Consider the following 13,040-nt stretch of genomic DNA (forward strand, 5'->3'; position numbering starts at 1 on the left):
GAGAATATTTTCAAGTTCCCTCCCTCCTTTCTCACAGGGGTAGTATTACGTAAAACTTAGTGTTATTTCAGTCTCAGAATATTCCTACAGAACTTCAAGTTCTTATCTTTAAGAGTTTCTAGCACTTGATGAATGATGGTAACTACTTGGATCGCATTTCGTAATCTTTTGTGTTCAATAGAAATATTTGAACACAATTTCAATTTCTTATTTCCAATTTTCATATAAGTGGAAACAGCAAAATATTTTAAAGACTCTTTTCTCCTTTTAGGTCTTACATGTCGTAAAATTATCTTACTATCAGTCTGTAGTACAAAACGAATCAAGGTTCTACGGCTAATAGTTCGGATATCTGATTCCGAATTCCTATTGATTTGCAACTAAGATATAGTTATTTTAGGGAGGATAATTTCAAAACTATAATTTTCTTACTATACGAGTAAAACCAATGAAACTTGTATGAATAATAAGTTTAAGGACTAAAATCAGATTGTTATACATTACAGATATATTAGAAAATTGAGGGACTTGTAACGTTAAACAATATATATGATTTACAATATTGAACCTAAATTATTCCTTGAATGATAACCGTAAACTTTCTTGAAATCTGAAGATAGCTAGTTCAAGAGAAGACTTAATCTTGGGAATACTGTCTGTCTTTTAACGATGAAAGTCGAAGTGAAATCTGTATAAAACAAAACATATACTATATGAGTTCTGAGTTCATGTAAACTTAAGAAATCCGTTTAAATGGATTAAATGAGAACCGATTATCAAAACGGGAAACATATAGTTGCTTGAAAACGATTAAAGTATTTGTTTCATAGCAAAAACAAACGAACTGATCCATGATAAATTGAACGGCATTTGAGTTAATACGGTTGATATGCCCAGGGGAAAGTCGTAAGATACCAAAGACGCTGCCAAGAGGAAGTTCTTATAACGGGTGGAGCCCTGGGACACAACTAAATCGTAAGGTTAAGAAGACAGCACTGTAATGCTGTCGTATAGATCCAAGAGAATTAACTCGTTCCGAGGCACTATAAGCCAAGAACTTGACACAGAGAATGTCAAGAGCTCACCTTCTTTGAAGAAAGGTGTCCCGCAGGGTTCAGTGTTATCAACACTGCTTTCTCTTCTAACTGGCGTTGATGATATTCCACAGTTACGTACATTTGTTAATAGTGGTGGGTGTTGATTATAAGATTTTTCTGAGGTTTGGCCAATCAATGCAATATATCATTCTCTTATTTCAAAAAGCAATACAACATTAAACTACTTGATGTTATGGTACAAGTGGAGTTTCACAATCCACGCAATCCAAAGTCAAGGTAAGTTTTCACGTCTTCGTGTAAGGATTCCAAAGTGCACCAATCCTGTCATTAAAAAAAAATCACAAATAGAACTGTCACGTGTACACCACGTGAAGGAATTTGCTTTGTATATTTTTTTCCTCTATTGAAACCGGAACTGATAGTAGATTTATACCAGTTCCGTTTTTAGTAGAACATTTAGAGTAGAGATGGAATATATCCTTGAGACATTTAATCGGTTGCAGAAAACCGCTTCTCGCTATCTGTTACCGTTTTCACCCTATAGCGATCAACGGTGAAACCGGAAGTAGTTAATTTTTGCCACTTCTGTTTGAATAGAGGGTTAAGAGAGAGAAGATGATACTATTCTTAGAACACTAAGTCGATTTAAAAAAAAAAACGCTTCTCGCTGCTTGTTTTCGCCCTATGTAGATAAATATTGAAGCCGGAAAGTGTAGTGTATTTTACCACTTCCGGATTTACTACAGAGTTAACGATGGAAATGTAATGTGTTAGTGGAACATTTAATCAATTGTAGAAAGCCGCTTCTCTCTCTCTCTCTCTTTTATTGTTTCTGCACTATAGTGGTCTACGTTAAAACCGGAAATGGTTAATTTCTACTACTTCTGTTTTGATCATTGACTGCAAAAACTCACTTGATTCCTAACTTGTGATCCTGCACGTCCTGACCAAATTTAGTAGTGATTTTATCAAGTAGTTCTTGATAGTTTTTGCCTCCTGGACAGGCGGACATGATAAATATAAAAAGGAGTTTCGGTAAACCAAACTCGTTAAAAATACTTCTACACATCCTACTAAGACATCTGTGTGTTTAGACATTGTAATTGCCCAGCATTTAAAGCAGAGACTTTAACTAAATATTCTTAAATACAAAATTTGCAATCCTCTTAATTTTGTTGTTGATCGTTAAACTTATACAATCTGGACCTTAAAATATTTATCAATCGTATTTTAGGTTAGTACTACCATATGATATATTGGCATCAAAGTCTTAGTATGATGAACTCCTTATAGAGTCACTCCTTATCTCTTGAAACCATCCTTTATATTATTCTCTTCCCTCTCAGGCACGATACTGCTATATTTCCTATGTAGCCTGTTCTCATTTTTTCGCTGTACGCCACCGGCTATGTTAATTTTCATCTTCTAGAAAAGTTTCGTTCTCATAGTCATTCCCTTATGTATTGTTATTATACACTACACGCTGACTTCTTCCTTTACTAACATAACCTCCTCCTTAACAGCCTACATACGTAGGATCTCTTAGTTTATTCACTCATTTTCCATGTGGCACTGAAATCTCCGTTATACGTCAAAGGTCATCAGTTCTGAGGTGTCAGGATGTGCACCGAACGTCTCATTTTATTCAGTGTGGAACTATAGGTATCCGCTTATGTTCCGGGAGCAGACTTTCTGTTGGATATTTCTGGGCTCTTTGTTAGATAATTACAGGATGACTTTTAGTCATCCAAATATTTTTTCCATGACAGACATATTTCATGAAAATTCCATGAAAAATTTTGTTGATATTTTCACGGTCCTTAGAGTTTTTATTGCAAGCCAGAGTGTAGCCGGGACTGATATGGGATGTGCGGTACGTTCAAACGAAGACTCATGAACATGTTTTCTTACCCTATGTGGGTTCTGTTTACGGCTTGTGTTAACCAATATAATGTTGCAAGCTTTCGAGATAGCTTAATTAAAATAAAAAGAACAGTCTCAAAACAAAAGAAAAAGAAAAAAGAAAGAAAAATTACATTTAGTTCTCTTCTAAACATGAAATTTCTTACAAGCTGGAGCTGGTGGTGTCGGATTGTTATCCAGCTTTCTTTGAGGCGAGATAACATAATGAAGAAAAGCCTATAATGTGAGGTTGATCTTATATGATTCAAATCTTCAAATTTTGGTGTGGATTGGAGGCCACGTAAATACTAGTTAGAATCCTTTATAACGTCCGTGTTGCAAAAGGACGAAAAATGGAAAAAACTACAAGAAATTAAAAGTGGTTATTGGTTTCATTCACACTGATCAAAAAGTTTTATCTCCGATAGTTTTATTCTCAACGGAACTAAATATAATTCAGGCATCACTTTAAACTATCAGGACCCCATTCAGGGTAGTTTCCAGCGTTGTATTATGAGATTGATTAACACGTGATGCTAACTTCCGGAGTTCGAGTAACTCGTGATGCTCACTTCCGGAGTTTAATTAACCTATGATAACTTCCGGAGTTTGGCTAAATCGTGATAACTTCCAGAGTTTGACTAATACATGATACTCACGTCCGGAGTTTGACAAACACGTGATGCTAACTTCCGGAGTTTGACTAACACGTGATGCTCACTTCTGGAGATTGACTAACATGTGATAACTTCCTCAGTTTGACTAACATGTCATAACTTTCGGAGTTTGACTAACACGTAAGAAATTTCGGAGTTTGACTAATATGTGTTGCTCACTTCCGTATTTAGAAACACCTAGTGAAGTTAACGAAAGATCATTCACAAGTTTTTAGCATAATTAAGAGAACACATTAAGAGAAATGAGGATAAAAGAAAACTATTCTTTCTCATATTGATTTCTCCTAATGTGTTGGGACAACCATGCGAAACATTCGTGAGTGGCCTTTTTTCGATATAAGTCGTTCTGAACTTCACTAAAATGTTTGTAAATACGGAAGTTAACATCACGTGTCAGTAAAACTGCTAATGCAACGCTGAAAACTGCTCTGTGTAAGAAATGTCTCTTTCTGAGCGCTGTTGATAGGAAAGGGAATTTACAATCAATCAATCCATAATATCGACAGCTGGTAAATTAAAATTTCATTTTTGTACGTTACAAAAGCATTTAGTGTGCGAAATTAAAACTGTATTATCATATGTTTTGTACAAAAAGCTTGGTATCGTCCTATTAACAATAGATTCCATGTCAAGACAAATTTTACACACAAAACCTTTACTTCATGTTTCAATATTGTATGCATTTTTACATAAACTAGTCGGGATACGAACAAAATCTCGCGGCCGAAACATCGCCGCCCAAAATATCGCGGGCAAAACCTCGCCTGGCCAAAACCACACCTCGCAAAACCTCGTGGTCCAAAATTTTGCCGGGCCAGTGTCTCATCTGACTAAAATATCTCGTGCCCAAAACTTCGTGTACCCAAAACCTTGCTTGCTCAAAACCTCGCATGCCCAAAGCCTAGTCGCTCAAAACCCCGTTGGCTAAGATCGCGCCTAGCCAGCATCTTGTGTGCTCAAAACCTCGCCGCACGAAACCTCGTTGGCAAATATCTCGCCTGGCCCGAACCACGCCTCCCAAAACCTCATGGGCCAAAATCTCGCCGGGCCAATATCTCACTTGACTAAAATATCGCGTATCCAAAGCCTCGTCACCAAAACCCCGCGGGCCAAGATCTCACCTAGCCGGAATCTCGCATGTCCAAAACCTCGCCGCCCGAAACCTCGTGGCTCAAAATCTCGCTTGGCCAAAACCTCGCTCTCCAAAACTTCATGGCCCAAAATCTTGCTTGGCGAAAACCTTGCGGGATGAAATCTCTCCATAAAATTTACGCAATGAGTTTCTTAACATGCAATTCCATATTATTATTATTATTATTATTATTATTATTATTATTATTATTATTATTATTATTATTATTATTATTATTATTATTATTATTATTATTATTATTATTAAGAAGAAGAAGAAGAAGAGACATAAGTAATATGTTTACTTTAGAGATTAGAAGCTTACAAATATTGACGAGTTTAAAATGAAAGGACATACACGCGTCAAATAAACCTACAATCTCCAATCCTTGGATTTGAAGTCTTGAGTGAGTAAACTCAATAAAACAACCTACAAACTTCATATACATGTTCAGGACCTCAATGAAAGAAAAGTATTTATCTGCGACTTTGGTCGGAAACGCTTAATTATGGCGATAAAGCTAATTAAAGGTAATTAGTGGAGTTGGTCATAGGGTCATAACACTGAATAAAAAACCGAAAAACTACACATACGTGTTCAAGAATTCAATACAAGAGAAATGTTTATCTTTGAGTTTGGTCGGAAACATTTAATTATGAAGATAGGACTAATTGAAGGTAATTAGTGGTAATAGTTGTTCCTCTAATTACCTTCAATTAGACCTATGTTCTTAATTGTTTTGCAATCAAAGTCGCAGATATACTTTTTTCCTATAAGAGGTCCTGAACACGAATATGAAGTTTGCCGGTTGCTTTATTAGTGTCGTCTCTAGGCGAGATTACGTTGCGCGTAGTTTAGAACATCTGAGATTCTGTGTCGCGAGATTTAGGACCGTGAGGTTTTGGCCAGGCGAGGTTTTGGGTAAGGCGAGATGTTGGAACGCGAGGTTTTTTACTGTGAGGTTTTGGCAAGGCGAGATTTTTGGCGGTGATGTTTTAATCAGACAGGATATTGGCCCGGCGAGATTTAGGCCCGCGAGGTTTTGTGGGACATAGTTTTGGCCACACGAGGCTTTGAACCGGCGAGATTTTTTCCCGCGAAGTTTTGGGCAGCGAAGTTCTAGCCAGGCGAGGTTTCTGTCAGGCGAAATTTTGGGCCGCGAGGTTTTGGGCGGCGGGGTTTGGTCAGGCGAGGTTTCTTTTCCCCGAGTCGTGGCCGCTGTTATTTGTAGAGAAGTTATTTATTCAATGTGTATATTCTTACACTATTATTGTCATCATTGAAAACTTGAAACTTAACTGAATTTTCATCAAATCAAATAGTTCTACGCTATACTCCTACGAGAATACAAAATCTGTCTCGTTCATTTCTGGTCATTCAAAAATAATAAAGCATTAAGACACTTGCACATTTTGACGTAATTAATTTTGCGATCATGCCATGATTACGCATTATTGCCAAATACAATTAATGTTCGTGTATGTACTATTTAATTATTATACAGTTCTTATCATGTAATATCTTGCGAGAATAAATAATTAAGACGTGCTCCACTCCACCAGTTGACAGTAATAGTGTGCTAGATATCAATACAATGAACGATACCTTCGTGGAAACTAAGATGTCTTACATAACCACGTATATTATTTTTCTTTGTGGGAGTACTGAAAAAAAGATAGGATTTTTGTACCAGTGCCACCTAGTAAACTTAAGATGCAGTTATGATTATTGTTAATTTTACTACATCAAAAATATAGATAAGTAAAACTCTATAACATGTCATAATTTATCCTGAAATTTGTTTGTATATCTAATTAAATATATTCTTGCATTTTAATTAAATATATTCTCTTCTGACTATTGTAAACGCGAAAATATGTATTTATTAGTCATATAAATGCAATTTGAATCATACTTGTCTTTAAGCCATATTTTGGGCTCGATGTAATATAAAAACATGTTTTGGTAATTATTTTAGACTAGTTTCACTTATTCCTGAGAAAAATATTTGTCAATATTGGCAACAAAGAAAGATTGTTCAGCTTTTCTCTTCTGGGGTCAGCAATGCGTTGTGATCAATGCTTCATAGCTTAAAGATACTTGTATTTATTCAGAAAAATATAGGTAACTTTGTAAACTTCTTAAGAAATTGTTACTCTTAGGCATTAATTTTACATAATAAATAATGTTTTATTAAGAATTGGTTTATTTATTGTGGGTCATTCTTTCATTTTAGGACAGTGGGAATTTTAGATCATATTGTGGCATTTTTAGGACATAAACGCATTCATACTTTTAAAGTTTTTTTTTTAGGTTATAGAAATCCGAGTACTGCTTATAAGAAATAAGAAAATCTCGATTAGCTGTTGGGTATGTGCCGTATAACAAATATGACTCACCTTGAGCATTTATAGTGTGTGCCAGGGGTAAAAGTGAGAGGGAACGCGGGGCACCATTACCGCACTTCTAAATATATATATATATATACCGTAAATCCTTCCTTAAAAAATTACAATGGACAAAGATAGGCACGGGCAAAGGCGTGACGTCATGCGTTCCCTTACCTCTTCAGATCCACTTTTACCCGTGGTGTGTGCAGATGATTTATCTGATGATGCAGGTAAAACAAAATAATAGATTATATTAGTTACAACTACAACTGCTGTGGTTATAGATGCTTATTGTCTTTTGCCCATTTGCACAAAAGAAATTTAAAAAGTTACTAAAATATATTTTTTAAATTTTGTCTTCCAGTTGCAACTTGCTTCACGCTGCTCACATTCTTTCATCTACACCAAGGTAAGAAGAATAATTTTCTCTTGTTTTGTTCTTCCGCTGATAAATACTCTAGACATGATTGTTTTAGTTGTGTTTTACTTAATACTGTTTTCATATTCATCGGAATATTAACCATAATAAAGTGAAACAATTTTCTAAAGTGTCAATTTAGAAACGTACAGGAAATGGTCATTCTAGGCTGAATTAGTGTTTAAAAACCAAATTTAGAATATACTTTTCATAGACTACGTAGACCACACTAGTATTTTTCATAGACTAAACTTAGTACGTAATATTTTCTGCTTTTACTCTTGTTGAGGCGTTAAATAAAATAATTTTCTATTGTAGTGATGCCAGTTGTAAGGATTGTTTGTTTTAACAATCACTGTTATTTTGTATTCCATTGACAATACTACTTCACATATTAATAATTACATGATAATATTGCTATGTGACACAAATAATTAGAAAATTGGGAGTGAATAACAGTGATAATTTCTGTGCTTATGCAAGTCTTCCTCTTAATAACGAACCTTTTTTTTAAAAGAGATAGTATTAAAGATGAATAAAGTTTAAGATAAATAAATCTCTCACTAATTTCTTTTCGTTTCATTATTTTGATTCCTTAAAGATCTTCAATAAAATATATTTCTTAAAATAAAGAATCTAAGATAAGATTAAACCAAATCTTTAGTTTAGAGTTTCATGAACACGCGTTGTTGACAAAAGAAGAATGATTACTGAGAGTGAGAATATGCGAGGAAATGGGAGAACCGCAAGAGAACTCACGTGTGCAAAGCTGTTTATACCAAAACTTACAGATCCTAGGATCTCTGTCATTAAGCAAGCATTGCCCTATTTGGCTAAGTATAAAAAGCACATGATCTTGGACTTAATCCTCACTGGAAGTACAAACACTCGTATAAAAACAACGCTTCATATTTCACTTTATCAATAGGTAACCCTCTTCTTAGGTAATCAATGTTTCAATAAGACGGTTAGCTTCAATTCATTAATCAATTAATTCATGAAAAGTGGTGAATGGATCAGTCACTGGTGAAAGATAAACAAGATGTTCTTGATCTTATGGGAAGTAATTTGATTGGTTGGTTGAATTGAGGTAGATCGTTCTTTTCAGCAGCGAGGTTGTATAGGACATAGACCTAGAGCTTAGCGTGGGATATAAAGCACATGAGCTTCCTCCGAAAGTCGAACCAGGATCTCTCGCACCAAACACGCATACGCTAACCATAGCTTGGAAAGTAATTCTAGTGAGATAGAAAATTTATCTAATACCTGGGAATTGTTTTATCTAATACCTGCCATAAGATGGGATGAATCTACTGTCTGATGCGAAAGAAATAAAATTATTTACGTAGATTTTAAATTTTGACAAATATATTGAAAAGTGACTGCAGGAGAGAAATAGGAAATTTTCAGTAACTCGAATTCAATTCAATGAATATCCAATGCCAAAAGCCAGAGTTGTATAAGTTTAAAATGTGTATTACATTCATCTGAACTCCTCGAGGATAAACAATGAACATATTAACGACCAGCGTAAAAAATGACATTGTTTCCCTTATAGAGGATTTGCGATATATATTTTTTTTTTTAATTTTTATTAATTTATTTTTGTTTATCATTCTGAGTGTAAGTTGTTTTGATGTCTACCATTCCTTTATAGCCCCTTTGCAGCTGAACGTGTGATCCGAATTCACCTTGAATTGAACTCAGGTCTCCCTAGCCAAAACCGGCAAAGGAACTCGCTATGTCTGTAAGTTGAAAGAAACAAAAAGACATTTCATTATACACAGATTTCATACGCAATTTCATTTTCTGAAAGCTTATAGGCAGCCAAACATTCTTAGCAGTGAAAAGGGTTGCCTACTGATAAGGGTCAATTTAATTATACAATTACTTATAGCATGGCAACATTCAATTCTGAGTCGATCATATTGAATATTTATCTTACTCTTATACAAACCAATTGAGATCTTATATTGTTGCCACATACACGTTGTTGTACTTGATAACTTCTCCACATCTCATGATAAAAAAAAGTGATAAAAAGAAAATTGGATATTCCTTAATCTTCAGAAATATTCCATTTCCTCGTCTGCGGCGCATTGTATGCACAAGACAAATCTTTAGGGAAAACAGACCTTCGAGAGTAAAAAATAAGATTTTTTTAACCCCCCAATTCTCCTTTCAGACCCTCTTTTGGTTTATTTTGCAAAAATACGCCAGCGCTTCGTGGAAGAAGTAAACAAAGTATTTTCCTCTGCTGCCACGAATGTAAAGAAAAGATTCCTGAGAATGATGCTTTGTGGTCACAGAGTAAACTATGAGTAGAGTCACAGGGAGAACAAACAATTCACCTCCTGCCAATTCCCGACTCCCTGGATAAAAAAAAAAAATCGTCAAATAAGTAGATCCCTTCGAAAGCAGGAAAAAAAGAAAATTTAATAAGAATGGCTTAAATAAAATCGAACTTTAGATTATATATATAGGTAGATAGATAGATAGATATAGATATATAGATATTATATATTGCCACAGTTCGTTTATTTTAATTCTGGAATAATTATTATTCGCCGCTCCAGTATAGACTATTCACAGCATAAGTAAGTACTCATTAGTTATAGTAGTCTTAGAAGTCAATATATAAGGTTGACGTTAATACAGTTGTATTATAGATATTTGACGTAGACATGACAGCAAACTTACAGCATTAAATCCGAATCATTTGAGCTTTCACTGAATTGAAACTGTGTCTACCACATTTCATGTTTATGTGGTAACCATGTAGCAATGGGAACACTCGTTCGTGATTTCTTCCCTTTACCTTATTATACAGGGTTAGTCTAAATGATTCGCCGAATTTCAAAGCACAAATCCAAAGCGTTAATGACTAGTATACGAAGTACAAAGATGGGTTCTATATGAAAAGATAGATACACTAAGCAAGTTTTAAAAGCCCGCCTCTTGGTTTGCGTGCACCGTAGATGGCAGTCCTGTGACGGCACTCTACAAGATCGCAGCAATGCATAAGAAGAGCTTTTTGTGTGTTAGAATATGCAAAGTGTTCGTCGGTTACGATTGTTTAGCGTACATTCGTGCGTAAATACCGAAAAGCTGCACCTGGTCACCAGAGCAGTTTCGTTGATTTCACCTGTTTCATAATACTGGTTGTCTGTGTAAAGGAAAAAAAAACAAGGGGCGACTGCGTGTCTCAGAGAAAATCGTGTAGCGTGTAAGACAGAGCTTTGTGTGAAACCCACAAAAATTAACCTTTCGTACAAGCCGTGAACTGGGCATTCAACAGAAAACAGTGTGGAGTGTTTTGCGGGAGTGTTTGCATTTCAAACCCTACCGTTTGCAACTGTTACAACGCCTAACTCCAGCTGATTATGCCCGTCGATTGGAGTTTTGTACCCTAGTGCAACAAGCTATGGAAGATTTTGCGGGAATATTGATATTCAACGACTTTCCAACGCAAAATGCTCTGGTGACCAGGTGCAGCTCTTCCGTATTTTCGTACGAATGCACACTGAACGCTCGTAACTGACAAACACTTCGCATAGTGTAACACACAAACACTCTTTCCTTGCATTGCCGCCATCTTGTAAAGTATTGACAAGTCTGCCATCTAGTGTGCACACGAGCCAAGAGGCGGACTTTTTAAACTTGGTGAGCGTATCTATCGTTTCATCTATCACCTGTCTTTGTATGGTGTATACTTGTCTTAAACATTGCTTTGAAACCCGATGAGGCTAACTCTGTAGTGTAACGTCTCTTTTCAATTTAAGGCTCTGCTAGAAGATTTACTGTTTAAAGTTAGTTCTGACCGGATTGCCCCACCGAAATCAATCCCGGAATCCCACGTGTGTTAGCAACTCCGTCACGAAGGGGCACAACGTCATTGGAGAAATCGAGATTATGATATAATATTCAATTAATGTTTAGGATTTGGAATTGACTGATTATTACCGTTGCATTGATTGATTGATTGACTTTTGATTATGTCTTTGTCAGCAGCGAAGCTTATATTAAAAAACAGGAACGTGAAAATATGTTCTCTCATCGTGAATCTAACCCAGAACATCTTCCATTGCCAAGAGCACTAGCCTCTAGATCGGCAGGAAGAGCTGATACGGTTAGCAATATGCTATTTAACTATAGGAATATTCCAAAGTATCAAATTAGTATTTAACTTATACTGTAAAATGTAAAATTACAACCATTCACTGTCAATTTTGATGTCGCGATTATAGCACAGTAGAATTACAATGATACTTATTACATGGAATACAGTTATCTTAAAATAAACATGATTCCTATTAAAATGAAAATCAATAATAATGATAATTCTTCATGGTTTATTTCAATATTGTATGTATTGATTGTATTGCACATCTTTACAATTTAACGACTGTGAAATAGCATTTTGTTGTCAGTGGTTCGGTTACAGAAATGTTATAAAGTACAATCTTGAAACAGTTAAATCTCTTATGCTTTATATGAACGATATGCCTTATTTTCCCATTCTAAAGATTACGTTATTAAGTTTCTAACTTTAGTTCATAAGTACCAGAAGTTCAATGCTAATGAAGCTCTTTTATTCAGTAAATGGTAAACTCAATTTATTTCCCTTATTGCGAAAGGTAGTAACGGTTTATCTTCCGACAAAGAGATGGCGTGGAGAGGTCATATACTGAGGGAAGAGTTGAGGTGAGAGGTCAGATGATAGAAATGCAGAAGAGGCGGATGCAGCGAATGCCAAGAGTGTTCCGGACGGTCGGCTTTCCAACGATACATTTGTCACCGTCACATACACGTCTCCTGTCGTCTGCCTGATTTATCGTTCAAGCCATTGTTACTCCAAATGTGGTCCACTGACTACGGATCGGGCGATTGTTTCTTTCGCTTCTTTTATTCTGAAATTAAGCCAAGACAGAGACAAGCCTCCTTTTTTTCTTTACGTATAATTTATTTATATTTTTTTCAACACAATACAGGTATATTTCTATTCAGGACAGTATAGTAATTTAGTTTGTGGAAATCATGTATACGTAATTTCTAAATTAGTTTACTGTTCCGTCTGTAAAATGCATCTACTATGTATAAACCAATTCTAAATATAGGTTAATATTATCTCAAAATATTAATATGTTTAACTTACTATTTATTTATTTATTTATTTATTTATTATTTTAGTAGTATCGTGCGGAGTAGATGGATTTCTTTTAAGTTCGCGGAATTTATTCCTTTATCCAGGAAATAATAACCTTGAAACCCAAGCAATAGGAAAAACGTTTAAACTTTGAAGAAAATGAAAATGTATCACGAAGCTTTCACTTCTAAATCTAGTGGCTGCCCACATCTTTGGTACACATGATCTCGGATTCGAATGCCAGTGGTAATGTCTTATAATTTGAGTGCATTACAGTGTTCTGGTTCCATCTTAAAAACTGTAGAGGTACGTCTCAT

General features: G+C 35.3%; 1 protein-coding gene across 1 annotated transcript in view; it reads left to right on the forward strand.

Moving 5' to 3' along the window:
• LOC145674418 (uncharacterized) overlaps window positions 1-13,040 on the forward strand; it is a gene marked incomplete in the record, with an annotated part of 974,191 nt that overhangs the window by 501,387 nt on the left and 459,764 nt on the right. The window contains 1 exon segment of the mRNA XM_081744455.1: window positions 7,524-7,568. Within this exon segment, the coding sequence (XP_081600581.1) occupies window positions 7,524-7,568 (45 nt within the window).

The sequence above is a fragment of the Thermobia domestica genome, chromosome 2 (genome assembly GCF_964235325.1).
Source record: "Thermobia domestica chromosome 2, izTheDome1.hap1.1, whole genome shotgun sequence".
NCBI lineage: Eukaryota > Metazoa > Arthropoda > Insecta > Zygentoma > Lepismatidae > Thermobia > Thermobia domestica.